This window comes from Onychomys torridus, chromosome 13 (assembly GCF_903995425.1).
Source record: "Onychomys torridus chromosome 13, mOncTor1.1, whole genome shotgun sequence".
NCBI classification, from domain to species: domain Eukaryota; kingdom Metazoa; phylum Chordata; class Mammalia; order Rodentia; family Cricetidae; genus Onychomys; species Onychomys torridus.
The window spans coordinates 21,686,074-21,704,916 of NC_050455.1; the positions used below are offsets into that span (position 1 = coordinate 21,686,074).

General features: G+C 50.3%; 1 protein-coding gene across 4 annotated transcripts; it reads right to left on the bottom strand.

The window, feature by feature from the left end:
• Nucleotides 1–520: 520 nt before the first annotated feature.
• Proc (protein C, inactivator of coagulation factors Va and VIIIa) lies at nt 521–15,785 on the bottom strand. Of its 4 annotated transcripts, none has more exons than XM_036205063.1 (9): nt 15,709–15,785; nt 13,576–13,662; nt 12,556–12,719; nt 11,850–11,874; nt 11,590–11,727; nt 11,352–11,486; nt 3,754–3,899; nt 2,491–2,608; nt 521–1,226 (listed from the first exon to the last, which is right to left on the bottom strand). In XM_036205063.1, exons 1-9 carry the CDS (start codon nt 15,752–15,754, stop codon nt 637–639), a joined length of 1,449 nt encoding a protein of 482 aa, XP_036060956.1. In that variant the 5' UTR covers nt 15,755–15,785; the 3' UTR covers nt 521–636. The 4 variants fall into 4 exon arrangements, with proteins under 4 accessions (XP_036060956.1, XP_036060957.1, XP_036060958.1 ...); XM_036205064.1 differs by having other exon boundaries at nt 13,576–13,666; nt 15,709–15,779; XM_036205065.1 differs by lacking the exon at nt 15,709–15,785 and having other exon boundaries at nt 544–1,226; nt 12,556–12,713; nt 13,576–13,645.
• Nucleotides 15,786–18,843: the final 3,058 nt, after the last annotated feature.

Sequence of the window (18,843 nt, forward strand, 5' to 3'; positions counted from 1 at the left end):
CACACACACACACACACACACACACACACGTGTGCGCGCGCGTGCACTCCCACCACCCCACCCCACCCCACCCCACACTCCAGCTGCTCCCAGGAGCAATGGAGAAGCAGGTGAGCTTGGGAGTGTGTCCTTGGTTTGAATCCTGGCTCCACCACATGACCCTTCTGAGCCCCATCTGCCCCGGTCATAGGCCACAGGTAAGCTTTTCTGACATGCAACTAGCACTGCCCTTCTGAGACCCGAGAAAGGCTCTAGTCTCTTTTAGTGACATTAAAAAAAAATTGCTGTCTATAAACCACCACCACCACCACCACCACCACCACCACCACCACCACCCTGGCAAGTTATATCAGCCTCAGATCCTGCTGGATCTTCCCCTACCCCCACCCCATAGAACTGCGTTGGGAGTTAAGCAGGTTCTTTTCATAAAGCACCTGGTATATAGTAGATGCTCAATTAATGTTGCTTTTCTCCAGTACAGCCCATAAAAAGGATGGAAAGAGACAGGAACTCAAGTGGGTATGTTCATTACGTGCTCCTTTAATGTCCTCTGCTGTGGTATTCACTAGCCCCCTCCCAGCCTACTCTAATAGCCTCACTCTAAGAGTGAGGTCCAGGCATGAGCAGGGAGAGGTGCTACACCCTCTGGCTCTTCGGGGAGGCATCCTTGTCGTCAATGTTGCTATGGATCCATTCTAGGTAGCGGCTTACTTTAGTGTAGACGCCATAGTTGTTGAGATGCCCACAGCCCTCACCCCAGCTCACTAGGCCCACGAGGAACCAGGTGCCCCGAAAGAAGACCACCATAGGTCCCCCACTGTCACCGTCACAGGCATCTCTGCTGTCACCAAGGATGCCGGCACACAGCATGTTCTCGGAGACCACATTGTTCATGACCTGCATGCACTCGTTCCGTGGGGCCACAGGGATGCGGATGAAGGTGAGGATAGAGGTACGGTTCCTCCTGCCGTCTTTGTCTCTGTCACTTTGATAGCCCCAGCCTGTCACCACCGTCTCCCGGCCGGCCTGAGTGAGCTCCCGTTCTGCCAGGCCGTTGTTGGGCAGGCAGATGGGCACTATGGTCTTAGAGAGAGTGGCTGGCTGGGCCAGGCGGAGCAGGGCGATGTCGTTGTCACTGGTGCCCCGAGTGTAGTTCGGGTGGATGAGGATCTCCTCGATGTCCAGGTCCAATTCCCAGTGGTCCCGGCGCCGCAGATCATACTCACCTGCAAAGCAAGGACGCTATCAGAGGAGGCTGGGAGGGGGCGGGAGAAGCCTGCCTGACCTCGGGCTTCTGCGCCCTGAGCTGCGTCCCTGTGCCTCAGATCCTTAGCAGAGGTGAGTTTCCCTGCCAGGAGTGTTGGGAGATGGGCCCAAGGGCGTAAGTTCCTAGGGGTCTCGGGGCTGCTCTGCACTCGGAATTCACAGTGGAAAGAGCAGAGAAGCCAGAGACGCCTGTAGATGCCAGGAAGGGAACAAAGATCAGCACTGCTGACTAGCTCCATGGCGGCCAGACCCAAAGGGGATCATCAGCAAGCCCCAGGCACTGCTAGGAAGAATGGTCTGGACCACAGAGAAGAGACAGGTCCTCCCGACCAGCTGATGGCTCCGGGAAGCAGGGCCACAGGCCGTTGTCCACGCTGAAGGTATATCATATGGATTTTGTCATTCTCAGGGCACCCTTTCTTTTCTTATGTATGAGCTTGCATATGTATGCATGTATGTGTGTGCTTGTGTCCATGGAGGATGCATGTGTATGAGGATGCCTGTGCGTGTGTGTAAGTGCATACAGAGGCCAAAGTCAATGTTGGGTGTCTTCCTTGATTGCTCTCCACCTTCTATTTGAGGCAGAACCTCTCACTGAGGATGCAGTTAGACTGGCTGGCCAGCAGGCCCCAGGGACCCTCCTGTCTCTGCCCCTTAGCCATACACTACCATGTCTGGATTCCACGTGGGTGCTGGGCATTGACCTCAAGTCTTCATCTTAACCCCTAAGCTATTCCTTGGCCCACTTTTCTTCTTTTTGGTATAGTGTCTGCCAAAAGCCCCTCTAGAAGTCGTCACAGAGTAGGGCCTAGACTTGGGGACCCTCAGACTCCTGGGGGAGCAGCTAGCAAGGCAAGCCAGTGTTACAGTGCCCCCCGCCCCCCGGCAGTCTATGTGAAGTTTACAGTGTCCTGGGTCTGACCATGGCCAGTGCTGAGGCCTACACAGAGCTGGCTCCCTAGGAGTGGGAGTGAGGAGACCTGGATGTGTGACGCCCCTCACTTACAAACGTGTGGACCTTGATCTGAAATGAGCCTCACAAAATCTCCCAGCTGACTGGAATCCCAGTGTGAACCCGTGCTAACACAGATGCCCCTGTCCCCCAAGCGCCCTCTGTGGAGCCTAAGTATGTCACTGTCAGGATCGCCCACCCTGGGACAGCAAGCCTGCTTCCCCTGCTCCATCCCTGGCCTCTGGCTGCTCCTGCCTGGCTGCGGCCCTCACCAAGCCTCACGGTAAGTTTCTTGGTGTTCTCCATGCAGTGGGCCGCCGTCAGCACCCAGGAGGTGTGGATGAGGACTCCTCCACAGGCCAGCTTCTTCTTGGAGTCCAGAAGGATTGCCTGAAAGTAACATCACAGGGCTGCCTCTGACAACTCGTAATGCGGGATCCAAGCCTTACATGGCTCTCAATAGTTCTCAAGCCTGGGTTCCCGGTCCCACTGGCACACATAGACTTAAGGTCTTTCCCTGGTGTTTTCTCTTTGTTACACGGTCTGCTGTTGGCCGGCGTCGGGGCAGCTCCCTGACAAAGCCTCTGCAGTCCCTATCATCACCTTCTGCTGACCAGTGTCAAAGTGCTGTCCTGCTGGGGCTTGGGCCAGGCCTTGCATCCTCAGGGAAACCTTTGTGGTACTCAGGCTGCTTGAGGTATCTCTCTTGGGCTTCCCTCTGCCCCTGTCCTGATGGCCATCCTGGTTCTCATCCTACTGAGCTACTTCCAGAGTTTTCTAAGCTCCCCAAATCAGTGAACCACTACTATACTCCTCATCCAGAGCCTGGCGAAGGTGAGAAACAGGCAAATGTCAAGCTGGGGATGCTCGGGGTCAGCACTCTCTTGTAGCACTCTCCTCTACAAGACCCTGCTCCAGAAACGTAGTCCCCGCCTGGGTTCCCAGCCACAAAAGCTGTCTCTCCACCTGTTCTTCAACAGTGGAACTCTTCCTCCTGCTTGCCCCCGTCTATACTGTGCTGGCTAGTTTTATGTCACCTTGACACAAGTTGGAGTCATCCGAAAGGAGGGATGCTCAATTGAGAAAATGCCTCTCTCTGTAAGATCCCGTTGGAAGGCACCTTCTTAAGTTGTGATTGACGGAGGATGGCCCCGCCCATTGCGGGGGCGGCAACACCTGGGCTGGTGTCCTGGGTTCTTATAAAAAAGCAGGCTGAGCAAACATGGAGAGCAAGCCAGTGAGCAGCACCCCTCCATGGCCTCTGCATCAGTTTCTGCCCCCAGGTCCCTGCCCTGCTGAATCCCTGTCCTGATTTCCTTTGCGTGTGGACTGTAATGTAGAAATGTAAGCCCGACAAACTCTTCCCAAGTTTGTTTGGTCGTGGTGTTTCGTCACAGCACCAGTAACTTTAACTAAGACACATGCCTTTCCTGGCACATGCCAGCTCCTAGCCTTACCAGCTCTCACCCCGTCCCCTCAAGCAGCAACACTTGTCTCGTGCCAGCAGGGGTCCCAGAAGACTGTCTCCCCCTCACCTGCCAAGGACTGTCTCCCTGCTTGGTCAGTGTTCCGTTGACGATCCTTGGGTCTACTTCTAGTTCATCTTCTGGGTCTGTGTCCCGTTTGAAGTTCTTCCGTTTCTTCTCCATCCGCCTCCCCAGCTTCCCGCATGGGAAATTCACTAAAAGTAAAAGAGATAGTAAAGGGCCTTCCAGGCAAGGCTCTCCAGGCCCATCTGTCCTTGAATCCATGGAGGATTCAAGAACTGCAGCTTGGGACTCACAATCACATAGTGCCACCTGCTGGCGAGAACTGGCCAAGCACTATTACTACCTAGTGTCCCTGAACTGATGAGGAAAGATATCCCAGACTCATACTCCAGGGCTATGGGTGATCATCCCCCAGATACATAAGGGAAGGCTCTTCCTCTTTGGATGCTACCGAGCTCCTAGGGGGATAATAAATTACATGGGCGGGTCTGGGGAATAGAACTCAGTTTCTAGAATGCTTGCCTAGCACACATAAGTCCCTGGGTTAGAGTTAGATCCCAGAGTAACGCACATCTGTAACCACAGCCCTGGAGAAGTAGAGCAGAAGGATCTGAAGTCCAAGATCATCCTAGGCTACATAGTGAGTTTTAGGTCAGCCTGGGCTACATAGTGAGTTTTAGGTCAGCCTGGGTTATACATGTGACCCTCTCTAAAAGTAGGGGGCACATATTATAGAGAAAGAGCCAAGTATTCCCCCCCCCCCCAGGTGTTTATAAGTGTTTGGCTTGCGTGTATGAAAATACACTGTATTTAAGTACACTGTGTGTGTTTGGTGCCCTCAGAGGCAGGAAGAGGTCGTCAGATCCTCTGAAACTGGAGCTAAGAACAGTTGTGAGCTGTCACGTAGGTGATGGGAACCAAAGTAGGGTCCTCTGCAAGAACAGCAAGTATTCTAAACTGCTGAGCCATTTTACCAGCCCCAGAAGGGTGTGTGTGTGTGTGTGTGTGTGTGTGTGTGTGTGTGTGTGTACATGCATGTACAGTTGCACATGCATGTAGAAGCCGGAGATCAACACTGCGTGTTTTTCTTGTTTTTATGCCTTAGTTTTGAGACAAGCTCTCACTGAGTGTAGAGCTAGATTGACCCATGACTCCTAGGGATCTGACTGTCTCTGCCCTCCCTGCCAGCATTCTGAGGTTACAGGTGCACACAACCACGTTTGGCTTTTTTATGCAGATGCTGGGGTCCAAACTCGTGCTTGCATGGAAGCTCTTTATCAACCGAGCTGTCTCCAGCTCTGGGTGATTCTTGGAAAGCATCATTTTGAAGCCTCTCTTCCCATAGCAGTGGGCACATCATGGAAATCCGGGGGCCGATGATCTCCAAGATCTGCTCCTATGAGTTCTGAAGGCTAGTTGGGGGAAATCTAAACTGGTGAAGTAGAGGGACACCATCCCCTGGGCAAGTAAGGAGTGACAGAATGGAAAGCAGAAGCCGGTCAGTAAGTAGACACAGTACCCGACTTGGCAAACTGAGAAGCAAAAGTCCCTCCTAATAGCAAAGTTCCCAGAGACTGGGAGTTCATACACGGTGCCCTTTAGGAGTCCTCCAAGCCCCTGGGGTGGGGACAGTTTAGCTATGACTGCACGTGGGGCATGGTGTGAGCTGACAAGAGGGGGTCAGAGGGCCCTCCTTGTGGCTGGACTCCCCTTTTCTCACCTCCAGAGCCCATCCATGCAGAAGGTGAACCAGAGGCTGTGAGAAAGGGACTTCAGATAGCTGGATAGCAAAGAGTGGCATGGCTGGAGGGCCACAGGCTGCAAAGATGACAGTGTCTCTGCCCGACCTGCTCCTGGGTGCCGGAAGGCAACTGAGAGCACCAGCCAGCCTTGTAGGCACCCTTCCCAAACCCTGCCACAGTGGTAAGACCTGAGCCGAGTTTCTGCCAATAACTCTAGCCTTCAGGAAAGCCTGCAGGAAGGCATGTCCGTGGGGACTTCAAGAAACTTCCTGTCAATAAACAACCAGTATTGTATTTTGTATGCAAATACAAAATACCAAGTTGAGGACCTGGAGAAATGGTTCAGCCTTTGGGAGCACTGACTGCTCCTCTGAAAGACCCAGGTTCAATTCCCAGCAACCACTTGGTGGCTCTCAACTGTCTGTAACTCCAGTTCCAGGGTCCATGGCAACAGGAATGTATGTGGTACACATATATATACACACAGGCAAAACATCCATACACATAAAATAAAGGAATCTCCAAAATAACTAGAGTTTAAAGGTGTGCTTCCATTCAGGGACTAGGAGATAGAGCTGTAAATAGTTTCCTGAAAAAAATGCAAAGTCAGGGCTGGAGACAAAGCTTGGTTGGTAGAGTGTTGCCTGGCATGGTTAAAGCTCCGAGTTTCACCCCGAGCACCAAATACAATCAGGTGTGCACGGCCAAAGTCCCAGCACTCTGGAGGTAAAGGCAGGAGAATAGGAAAATCAGCCATCCCCAACAACACAATGAGTTCAGTGCCAGCGTGGGATACATGAGCAGACTGTTTCAGAAAAATAGTGAGACATGGGAATTAGAAGAGGCACTAAGTATGAATGTTGTAAGAGATCCAGAAAGACACAACAGAGAGAGCACAGGGAGAGCATCAACAACATCAAAACGCAGGGAAGCAGGTAGGCGACCTTCAGGCTTTCAGTCTCCTCCTCTTTTCCAAGTCCAATCCTCCCGCTCATCCACATCTCTGTAGCACACTGCTGATTGTAACGTCCCCCTTCCTCCAAGCCCCACCTCCGGGCAGATGACGAGGATCTTCTCCTACAGGCTCCCTCAGCACCCCATCCTGCTGTCTCAGCCTCCAACTTCCACAGGTACTTCCTGAATACCCAGTGGCCATACCTGGCAGGATCCCAGACGTGCTCCCTACCAGGCAACCCCTAGTCATGGCACTCCTTAAGAACCAGAAAGGGCAACAGAAACCAAAGACAAGAGCACCATCAGCTCCTAAAATTACAATCATCCCAAACCCAGATGCTTAGACGCCAGTGTAAAAACACAATCAACAGCAGCCAGGACAATATATCTCCACTAAAGCCCAGCAACCCTACCACAGCAATGTAATGTAGTTGAAGCACCAGACAAGGACTTCAAAAATGGCCTTTATGAATACACTCTGTTCATTTCCTTAGAGAGGAAATGGACAAATCCATTAAAGAAATCCGTGAGAACAAAAACAGTGTAAGGAGAGGAAGAAAGCAGTTCAAGACTTACAAGCACAAATAGAATCAAAAAATACAATTCAGACTGAGGGAAAACTGAAAGTGAAAAATGTAGGAACTTGAGCAGGAAACTCAGAGGCAACCCTCACCAACAAAACACAAGAGATGGAAGAGAGAACCTCAGGCATTGAAGATAGATAGAAGAAACAGACACCTCGGTCAAAGTAAACGTTAAATAAATTCTTTAAAAAATCCAGGCACAAAACATCCAGGAAATCTGGGACACTATGAAAAGACCAAGTCTAGGAATAATAAGAATAGAGGAAGGAGAAGGAACACAGGCCAAAGACACAGAAAATATTTCCCACAAAATCATAGAAGAAAATTTCCCCAACCTCAAAAAGGAGATAACTATTAAGGTACAAGAAGTACACAGAATACCAAACAGAGTGGACCAGAAAAATGAATTCCCCTCCTCACACGATAATCAAAACAATAAACATACAGAACAAAAAAATATTAAAAGCTGCAAAGGAAAAGGGGGGAAGGGCAAATAACAACGGCAAACTTGTAAGAATCACACCAGGCTTCTCCACGGAGACTCTAAAAACCAGCAGGTCCTGGACAGATGCTCTACAAACTCTAAGAGACCACACATGCCAGCCCAGACTACTATATCAGCAAAGCTTTCCATCACAATAGACAGAGAAAGAAAGGCAAGTGGTGCTGGTCAAACGGGACGGTTGTATGTAGAAGAATGCAAATAGATCTATATTTAGCGCTCCGCACAAAACTCAACGGCAAATGGGTCAAAGACCTTAACCTAAGGACAGACACACTGAACCCGACAGAAGAGAAAGCAGGGAATAGCCTTGAACTCACTCATGCAGGCAAAGACTTTCTGAACGGAGCACCAATATTACAGGCACGAAGATCAACATTAATAAACGGGACCTCATGAAACAGAAAAGCTTTTGTAAGGCAAAGGACACCACTATTCAGACAAAGAGGCAGGCTATAGAAAAGGTCTTTACCAAGTACACATCTGATAGAGGGTTGATACTTAAAATGTGTAAAGAACTAAAAAAATTGGACATCAAGAAAACAAACAACCCAATTTAAAAATTGCATATGGATCTAAACAGAATTCTCAAGCAAGGGATTCACACAAATGGCTGTCGAAGCACTGAAAGAAATTTTCAGCACCCTTAGTCAGGAGGGAAATGTAAATCAAACTACTTTGAATTTTGTCTCACACTAATCAGAATGGCCAAGATCAATAAAACAAACGACAGCGCATTCTGTTGAGGATGTGAAGTCAGGAGGACGTGCACCCATTGCTGGTGGGAGTGCAAACGTGTACAGTCACTATGGAAATCAGTGTGGCAGTCCCTCAGGAAGACGGGAATCATCTCCCTCAAGATCCAGCTATACCACTCTTGGGCATATACCCTAAGGATGCTTCGTCCTACTACAGAGACCCCTGCTCAACCATATTCATAATGCCAGAAACTGGAAACAACTTACATATTTGTCAGTAAATGAATGGATGAAAATAATGTGGTATGTTTACACAATGAAATATTACTCAGTTCTAAAGTAAGTAAATGAATAAAATCATAAAATTCACAAGTAAATGGATGGAACTAGAAAAAAAAAATCATCCTGAGTGAGCTAACTCAGACCCAGAAAGACAAACATGGTCTGTCTTCTCTTATATGTGGATGTTAGTTGTTAAGTCACTGATAAGCAAGCTACAGTCCATATAGCCACAGAGGTTAAGTAGAGAGTAAGCGACTATGGAGGAGGGATGGGTCTCCCTAGGAAGGGGAAGTAGAATAAACAGTCATGGATGGACTAGAGGAGGGCCTGGAATGGGGGGACCGAACAGGGATGGGAGGGAAGATGGGGTGACTTGGGGAACATGGGGAAGGATGGCTAAAACTAAGGGCCATTTGAGGGGTCATATGGAAACCTAGCACAGTAGAAGCTTCTTAGAGTATACACATATATGAAGGCCATCTAAATGAAATTACCAAATAATAAGGGAGACAGAGGGACAACTGGATGTTTCTTGTCACCAAAGGAAGCTTCCAGTACCAGGAATGGATTACATCTAATTGAGTTCTTTGCCAATGATGTCCCATGGGGGCCTCCGAACAACCCAGCCTCATGCCAAGGATATTGGTGATTCTCCACAAACGGACAGTAAATTAAGGCCCTGTTGCTGCTGACAACACCCCACAAAACTCACTGAGCATGGAGAATTACAGCTGGTGCCTCCCCAGAGCCTTCGTCCCGTGGACTAGTATTCATGGTACTGGAAGGTACTCTGCATGCTGCCCAAGGAGAAGGCTAAAAACCAACCCAGCTACAGACCCTTCCATCTATAAGAGTGGCCTGCCCGCAAGGCACACTGGGGCAGCTGTGGCACAAAGCTTGTGGGAGTAACCAACCAATGTCTGATTTGACTTAAGGCCCATTTCATGAGACAGAACCCACACCTAACGCTGCTTGGGTCGCCAAGAACCTGAGAGTAGATAGGCCAGAGACAAGGGGGAAGCCAAATACCACTGCTCTGCTAAAGGAACACGGCAATCCAATGACTCCTAATGACATCTGCTGTACTCATAGATCAGTGCCTTGCTCCACCATCATCAGAGAAGCTTCCTCCTGCAGCAGATGAGACAAATAGACCCACAGCCAGACAACATGCAGAGAATGAGAGGCCTTGGAATATTCAGCCCTAAAAGGGATGAATCCACCAAATCCCTCCCCCCAGGACTCAGGGAACTCTGGCAGAGGAGGCAGAAAGAGTGTAAGAGCCAGAGGGGATGGAGGACCCCGAGGAATCAAGGCCTTCTAGACACAGCATATGAACTCACAGAGACTGCCAGCGTGCATGGGGCCTGCTCGGGTCTGCACCGGATGGGCCCTGAGCTGAGAGAAGTGGACACATGCCCCATCCCTAACCCAGAAGCTAGCTCCAATTGATAGCCACTTGCAAATGAAAAGTAAGTTATCCCCAAGGGAACCTTACTGGGGAAACAAACCGCTCTTAAGCATTGGCCCCATGCCCAGCAGCAGATGGCCAACACAGAAGGAAGTCAACTGGAGATTCTTTCATAATGCTAAGTCAGGGCTGTTTTTAAAACCTTACAGATCCTCAGCATATATATCATGGCCTTCAGTTTTCGGTTTTTATGGGACTCCTGTGTGTGCAAATGTGTGTGTGTGTGTGTGTGTGTGTGTGTGTGTGTGTGCATCTACGTGCATTTCCTTTGGCTCTTTTTCTCATCTGTTTTGTCATATTTCAATTTTTAAAATTTATCTTATTTTAATTAGTTATTATTCCTTAGATACCTGTTTTCTAAGGAGGGAAAGAAAGGATGTGGATCAGGATGGGAAGGGAGGTGGGAGTGAACTGGGAAGAGTGGGGGGGGGCATGCAATCATATTTGTATAAAAATTATTTTTTACAGGTTCCATGTTCATGTATTTATCTTATACATACAGATTATATGTGAAACATTTTTAATTAAAAAATTTTAAACTCAGCCAGGTGGTGGTGGCGCACACCTTTAATGCCAGCACTCAGAAGGCAGAGGCAGGCATATCTCTGTGAGTTTGAGGCCAGCCTGGTCTACAGAATGAGTTCCAGGACAGTCAAGGATACACAGAGAAACCCTGTCTGAAAATAAAACAAAAATTTTTTTAAAAAAAACTCTTGATATTTAAATGCTAATCATTTATAACACTTTACTAAGGTTTTATGGGGGAAAATCTATTTTTTAAACAATATTCTTTTTTCTTTTTTAATCTTACTTGTTTTTTTGTTTTTTGTTTTGTTTTTTTTTTTTGGTTTTTTTTTTTTTTTTGGTGTTTTTGAGATGGAGTTTCTTTGTGTGTAGCATTGGCTGTCCTAGAACTCGCTCTGGCCTCGAACTCACAGAGATCCACCTGCTTCTGCCTCCTGAGTGCTGGGATTAAAGGCGTGCGCCACCACTGCTGGGCTACCCTGACTTTTTAAACTACATACGTAAGTAAACTTATTCAAAAGAAAAACGAAAGAAAAATTCAAGGAAAATCTAAAAGTTAGGCAGAACCAGGGTTCTGCCAGGAAGTAACACATCTAAAAGGGTAGGATACTGATGACCTGGTTCCTAGGTCCCCTCATACTGTGTGTGTGTGTGTGTGTGTGTGTGTGTGTGTGTGTGTGTGTGTGTGACAGAGGCAGACGACAGTTGTGCTCTAGGGTATGTCCAGGCTGGCAAACAGGCAAGAGTCTACACACAGGGTTGGGGGGGGGGGGGAGGGGGTATGTCCACCTGTCTAGGGTCCCCAAGATATGCTTGATTTCTGGGAGCACGCTCCCTCCCGGCCTGTGTTGGCCGGGTGCTCTCTGCAGGCCTGCCTTGGCTCACCGGTGGACTTGCAGTGCATGTGGTCATCTGCCAGCTCGTAGCCTGGAGCGCAGGTGCAGCGCCGACTGCCACCCTCCTCTAGGCAGTAATGCAAACAGCCTCCGTTGTTCACCTGGCAGTTGTAGAAGCCCTGCTCTGTGCGACAGGAGAGTGCAGATAGCTCACGGTGGCCCTACTGGTTCCAGATCCCACCTCAGCCCACCTCGCTGCCTCGCTGCCACCACCGAGGTCCCCTCACCCTGCTGGCAGAACCTGCCCTCCCAGCCTTTATGGCAGAAGCAGCTGTAACTGCCCAGGCTGTCGATGCATGTGCCATGCCCGCAGCACGGGCTGTCGCACTGGTGGTCCGAGGGCGGAGCCGCGCACTGGTCGCCATCTGTGAAAGACAGCGCGATGGGGCAGTAGAGGATGGTGGGTACCTCCATTTTCCTCTCCAACCTCCGCGACCCTGGAGCAAGCATCGACTATCCTTCATGCAGGTGTCTAGGACTCACTCACCGAAGTACTTGATCCAGAAGGCCAGCTATGGCAGGAGAGAAGAGTGTCAGGGCCCGGCACCACTACCTTGGGGAAGCCCACAAGACACTGCCGCCTCCTGGATATGAGCTGTCCAGGGGGTGGAAAGGGCTTCCAGACAAACAGCTGCCCACCCCACTACACCCTCAGCATGCAGCTGGAGTCTGCCCACTGCCTCCTCAGTGGAAAGTGTCTAAATCCCTACAGTCTGTTCTGCCTCCTTCAGCCCCATCATTCCTCAGCTGCCTTTGGACCGGGCTGGAGACACGACTGGCTGGCTCTGAGTCTGTTTCTAACTAGGCCTCAACTGACCGAGGCTCAGAGTGCCCATGAGGACAGGCATTAGAAAGTCTTAGTCACGCACCTAACCCTAAGGTGCAGGGTAGTGTGGAGAAGAGGAAGATCACCTGGTCACAGGGAGGGAGAGACAGGGAAGATAGGCAGTAGTGGCCAATGGCCATGGTGGGCTGCCCAGATTGCCTTTTCCCTGAGCTGCATCTCAGGGTCCTGGTTCCTATAGTTCCCTGTGCCCTGACCAAGCCTTTGAATAAGGTCGGCATCCACATGACCAACTAATTCTTATGACTCCAAAAAGGGCTCCCCAATGGTGGCTGTCACGTCCCATCCAGCCATCAGTTCCCCCCTCCCCCCCAAGCCCCACCCTCAGGACCTAGCCTTGTGGTCTTACTGTGTCATCCACATTTTGGAAAATCTCCTTGGCCTCCTCAAAGTCACAGATCTCCTCCATACACTCCCGTTCCAGGTTGCCCGGCCACATCTCCTCTAGGAAGCTGTTGGCGCGTTTGACCCGCAGCACCTGGTGGGCACGCTCACTGCTGGAGAACACTGGGTCTGCTTTGGGATGGGAGTCAATGTGGCAGAGATGGGACCAAAAGGGATCTGAAGAACCCCAGCTAGAGAGAGCCTGGGAAGACCTCACCCTGGTCCCTCTGGCCTTAGTGTTCAGAGCATCGCAGGAAGGATGCTGTGCCCTGCTTTTCTGCTCTGTTCCCAGGTCCCCCTGGGAGAACAGCAGCATGGATCTTGCAGAGCAGGTACTCTGAACCAGACAGATCTTCCTTTGAGAACACGCCTGGAACACTCAACAAGGTCTTGTGCAGAATGAAGTGCTTAGGGGCAATGCCAGACCCTGCTGCTGTTAAAACTGCAGTTGTGTGTACACGAAAAAAAAAAATAGCCTTATATAAATGTTGTTTAATACTAAATAGTCATAAAAGAACAAAGTGACATCGGTCTCACACTTCTCCCAGCATAGCTGAGTGAACCCTTCTTGTCTTGATTCCCAACGCCCTCTGTCGTACAGTCCCCATCTCGTCCCCTTGAGCAGAGACACCCGGAGAACAGAGACCTGCCACTCAGTTCTGAGAGACACCTGTCTCGGGCAGGAGAAAAGCTAAGAGGGAGGGACTTGAGCAATGAGTGTAGAGGAGGATGTGCCCCCCTGAGCCGAGGGGGCAGAGGGGGCAGAGAGCTGGCATGGGCAGGGCAGGCTAGAAAAGGACTTGGTAGGTAGATGGGGCATTCAGAGGAGGACGCACGTTCAGGAAGCCAAGGCAACTCTAGAGAAGCCCGTTTATGCTGGTGCCATGGGAAGCCAGTGTAGAGGTTCTGAGGGTCTTGTACAGGTTGGGGTTTGGGGGGTGGAGGGTGCAGGGATGGGGAGGGTGGGGGATGGAGGCAATCTTACCCAAAGGGGCCGGTATGCTAGAAATTCCCCTGGTGAACACGAACAGCAGGAAGATTCTCACTCGCCACATCCTGGAGCTGCTGACACCTGTCTGAGGAGAACCTCTAAGCTCCAAGGACACCCACAGCTGCTCTGCCCCCAACCCCCCGAAAATGGAATGAAGGGGTCACCCCTGAGCAGGGGAGATGTCGCTGTCAATAAAGCACTTGCTGTGCAGACATGAAGGCTGAAGTCTGCTCCCCAGAACCCACATAACATTCAAACAAAAATCTAGGTGTCACGGCACGTTCTTGCAATCCCAGTCTTGGGGAGGCTGAGACAAGCAGGTCCCTGTGGATTGCTGCCGTCCAGCCAGGATTGCTAGCCTGCCCGACCAGCTCCAGGCCAGCAGGAGGCCCTGTCTCAAAAAACAAGGTAAATAGCTCCTGAAGAAAATGCTGGAGGTTTATCTACACGCACACACACACACACACACACACACACACACACACACACACACGAATGAAAGAAAAAGGAAGAAAAGGAGGGAGGGAAGGACATATCTGTGTGCTTATTGTCTGTGTGGAAGCTGGGGCTGCGAGTGGGTTACACTGTTCACAGACACACAGGCAGACATTTGGCCTTTAGAGCTAGGCATACTCTAGCTACCTGAAAGCAGAAAAGTCACTGCCTGGGGGCAAATTCCAGTTCATTCTGAAGAGAGAGAGAGAGAGAGAGAGAGAGAGAGAGAGAGAGAGAGAGAGAGAGAGAACAGCATGCAGTATTTGACAAGTTGTTTACACTCTCCATGCCCCATTTTCCTCATTTGTAAAGTGGATAAAATACATTTCTTCTATAAAGAGTTGCTGGAAAAAAATAGTAACGCACATAAGGCCTCTCGTGTGTGCAGCACGTGTGGAGACCAGGGCATAATCTTGGCTGTCCTTCCCCAGGCCTTGTCCATGTTTTTCCCCCCAGGTTTTTGTTTGTTTGTGTATGGGTAGCTATGGCTGTCCTGCAACTTGCTATGTAGACCAGGCTGGCCTTGAACTCATAGACATCCACCTGCTTCTGCCTCCTGAGTGCTGGAACTCAAGGGGTGCATCACCATGCCTGGCTTCCACCTTCTTTTTTGAGATAAGGTCTCTCACAGCCTGGAATTCATCAAGTAGGCTGGCTAGCCAGCAAGCCCAAGGATCTACTTGTTTCTCTTCCCTAGCACTGGGATTGTTAAGTGTGTGCCGGCGCACACGACTTTTTTCTTTTTTTAAACATGTGTTCTAGGAATCAAACTCAGGTCCTCACACTTAAAGCAAGCACTTTTTCAACTTAGCCACCTTCCCAGCCTCCCCACCCTCCTCCAAGCTGCTAAACAAGTATTGGATACTGGTGGGGAGGGGGTTGAAGCTCAGCTCAGTAGAAGAGAACATATTTAGCATGTTTAAGACTCTGGGTTCAATCCCCAACACTAACACACACACACTCACACACACTGTCTGTCACTATTCACTGTTACTGGCGTAGTCTAGGGTACAACCACCCAAGAGGTGGACATTTATGTTTTCTCCCCCATTTCGTGAGAAGGAACCCAGAAGCATAGAGGAGTTGAGTCGCTTATTTGAAACCTACACCTAGGAGGAGGGCAGAGCTGGGCTTCAAGGCCAAGCCTATGTGGCCCTAGCTCTGGAACCTTAGCCCCTGTCCCAAACCACCTGTCAACCTGCAAAGCCTCTGGTGTCCCCAAGATGGGGTGGGCAGGCCCCCCTGTCCCAGCCACACAGCCCCTCCTGGCTTACAGTCCTCCTTTGCTGACTTCCTGGTTTGTAGGTTCGTTCCATCTTAGAGGACTGGGTAGAGTGGAGAAGTGGGGATTTGGGTATTGAGATGCCTCCGAGGACAGCTCTGGATCACAGAAAACCCCTCAGCTGAGCTGAGCTTGATCCACATAATGTGATGTGTCGAGAGGGCCACTTGGATTATAGGAAATGCCGACCCATTGGTCTAGATAGAGTCTGGGCCCCATTTCCCTCGGCCCCAAGCTTCAGTCAGCCTGGAGAACCTTGGCTCGAGGTTTTTACCTTCCTCACAGCCTGTCTCTCCTCCCCACCCTCTTCCTCCACAGCCCTTCACAGTTTTGCCTTGAGGGGGACTTACAGGGGTGGGCCGAGGAGCAACTGCAATTTCGTCCCGGTAACGCCATGTCAGTCTGGGAGTCAGGTTAATCCATAACCACAAATATTTGCTTTAGCCCTTGGTGTTGAACCTCCCCCTCCTCAGACAAACAAACAAGGGTTTTCTGATCCTGAGTCTGCAAGCCGCCATGTGTCCAGTGCTCACCTCTGTCTACCAAAGAAGTTGTCTGGAAGAGAGGCATGGGAGAAGCGAGGGTTGAGCATGCTTGAACAGACTGGCAAGCGTGGTCTCATTTTAGCCTTGTAGTGACTGGTTGAGAGAGGGGATGGACTCTTTAAGAACAAACAAATATATTACAGCTTGCTCATGGGCAGCGCACTCGAAAGTGATTCCGTATTTCAGCAAATCTAGGACGCCATAAGTGCTAAGATGCTCTTACTGCCCCCTCTGTTTTACAGAGGGGACTCTCAGAAGTCTGCATTACTTGCCTAAATAGAGACAGAGTTGGTGGGAGGCAGGCTGCCCTAGAACAAGGCTCTGGTTCACCGGGCTGCTTTGTGGGCTATCGAGAAAAAGGGTGACAAGCAGGGAAACTGCAGGAGCTCCCCACTAAGATGGCTGGGAAGGAGAGAGGTGGGTGTAGCCCTGGCTGTTCCAGGGGACCTACCGTCTTTTCCCTGCCCTAACGCCCTCGGTGACTTGACCCTTCTCCTCCACGAAGTCTTTGCTCTGAACGGGGAGCTCGGCTCCAAGTGGTCCATCTGTCTTGGGCCCGCGGGGAAGTTGTCTGACCCAGGGAGCCCATAAGATTTTCCATCCCAGTCCCGAGGAATAAGAGCTCAGTGAGCTGATCAGGTGTGGGGCTGGATTCAGAAATTTGAAGAGGGGGGGGGGGCTGGTGACAGTCGCCCAAGTTTTTCCCCACTGGAGGTGAGGTGGTGGGGGAGGGCTGTGTGCTCCTAAGACAGGCAGCAGGAAAGTACTGGGATGGGTGAAGCAGAGGCGAGATGGAGTGTGAGGTGTGAGGTACTTAGAAGAAGTATCGGAAGTGGAGAGCCAGCGTGGCTGTTGGTGAGCGGGCTGTGGCGGCTTCTTGGAGAAGAAGAGCTGAGTTCCTGGTCACCCAGGCCTTAAAGGCCAAATGCAAGACCACACAAGGGTCTGCTTGTGCACCCTGGAGAACTGCTTGTTTGGTTTCTATGCTACAGTTCTATCTAACCGGAAACAAACGCTTGCTGCGTGTGCTCTTGCTCTTGTGTGGCCGCCCCACAAGTCCGCTGCCTTTCTCCCAGCCTACCAAGCCGGTGTCAGCGGCTTCCTCGCTCCCACCACTTCCGACTTCACTCAAAAGGTCAATTGCATGGCAAGTCCTGCACACACTGACCCCAGCCTGCAGGATGGACTCTGCCCAAGGTGGCAAAGTCCAAACCCAGAGACTGGGAGTTGCAATATTGATGATGTGTATCCATTGCCTGGGAGTCACGTAGGCCGGGCAGACTGCCTGCAGATGATCCTTGCACTTCCTCAGCAGAGCTCCTCAGGACTTCAGACTTCCTGGGGACTCTGCACAGTGCTCTGCCTTACCAGCCACCAGCCATTCAGGAGCTTTGAGCCCCTTTGCAGGTTTCCTGCAGGGGACACTGTGCCACCCCACCGCCACCACTACACTAAGCTGCAACAGGTGGAGGTCCTGGTGGAGTCAGTCTCTGATGCACCTTGATGAGAGTGTCTCTCTCAAGTGCACCCCAGTTCAGTCAGGTCTACTGCAAATATCTCAGCAGGGCTTTGGGGGGTGGGGGACAAGGCACTCATGATTTCCAGAGCACAGCCTTGAACTCACCTTATGGAAGAAAGGCATACTAAAGGGAAAGGAAACATTTGGAAGGCCGTGAGCGATGAGGTTGTCTGAAACCTTTCAGCTTAGGTTCAGAATCCCAGTGTCAAAGTGCAGTATGGCTCCTTACTGACTGCATTGCTTAACTTCTCCGGAGCCTCAGCTACACGTCTATAACACTGGATCAATAAGAGTATCCACCTCAGATGGATATTTACATGCATGCACATAGGTGTGTGTGTATATGTGTGCATTCATGTGTGTGCATTCGTGTGTGTGTGTGTGTGTGTGTGTGTGTGTGTATGTGTGCATTCATGTGTGTGCATTCATGTGTGTGTGTGTGTGTGTGTGTGTGTGTGTGTGTGTGTGTGTAGGTCAGAGGACAACTTAGAGAATTGAGTCCTCATTCCATCACGTAGGTTTCAAGGATTGAACTCAGATCTTTGGGCGTGTCAACGAGTGTCTATAGGTGCAGACTCACTGAGTCACCTCATCAGCACCTACAAGTTGTAACGAAATGTTTTATACAAAGTAAATATTGGACTCAAATGATCTGCGGACAATTCTCATCTCAAGTTATCTGTGGGTATAAAAGTCAAGTGACTCTCCTGGGTGTAAGCAGAAGGAAGCTGTGTCAGCACTGACATCTGCACATCCAGGTTTCTTGAGCCCAGCTCACAACAGCCCAGATGTGAAGCCAACCATGTGTCCATCAACAGAGGTGTGCGTAAAAAAAGAAAGTGACACACATGCATACGGTGGAGTTTTATTCAGTCATAAGAGGAGTGAGATTATGTCACTCAATCCTCAGAACCCAAGTTATAAAACTTGGTTGCGTGGGGGTGGCATGCACATGTTATCCCAGAGCTGGTGATGTGGAGACAAGCAGACTCACAGGATCCTATGGTGATACTTTATTTGTACTGGAATGTGATTTTATTTGTATGTTAATAAATAAAGTTGCCTGGGGGTCAGAGCTAATAGCAAGCCATAGCAGAAGCCGGGCAGTGGTGGTGCACACCTTTAATCCAGAACACATGACAGACAGATCTCTGTGTGTTCAAGGACACAGCCAGCATGGAGACACACGCCTTTAATCTCAATACCAACCATAGAAGACCTGGAGGTCTGTATGGACAGGCAGTGATAAGGAGGTCATGTGGTTGAGTTTACAACCAATGAGAAGGCAGAACAGAAAGTCAATAAAAAGACAGATACACAGGAAGTAGGTCTCTTTCTGAGGGGAAGGACAGTAGCGGTGGGAAGGGTAAGAAGGCAGTTTTAAGCTACTGCTCTGACCTCTTGGGCTTTTAACTCTGCAT

Excerpts from the sequence above, each read along its gene's own strand:
- Proc (XM_036205063.1), bottom strand. The coding sequence starts at position 15,754 with ATGGCGTTACCGGGACGAAATTGCAGTTGCTCCTCGGCCCACCCCT. Across the intron at positions 12,720-13,575 it reads TAGCATACCGGCCCCTTTGG|ACCCAGTGTTCTCCAGCAGT; the intron begins GTAAGATTGCCT and ends ATCCCAAAGCAG. Across the intron at positions 1,227-2,490 it reads GAAACTTACCGTGAGGCTTG|GTGAGTATGATCTGCGGCGC; the intron begins GTGAGGGCCGCA and ends CTTGCTTTGCAG.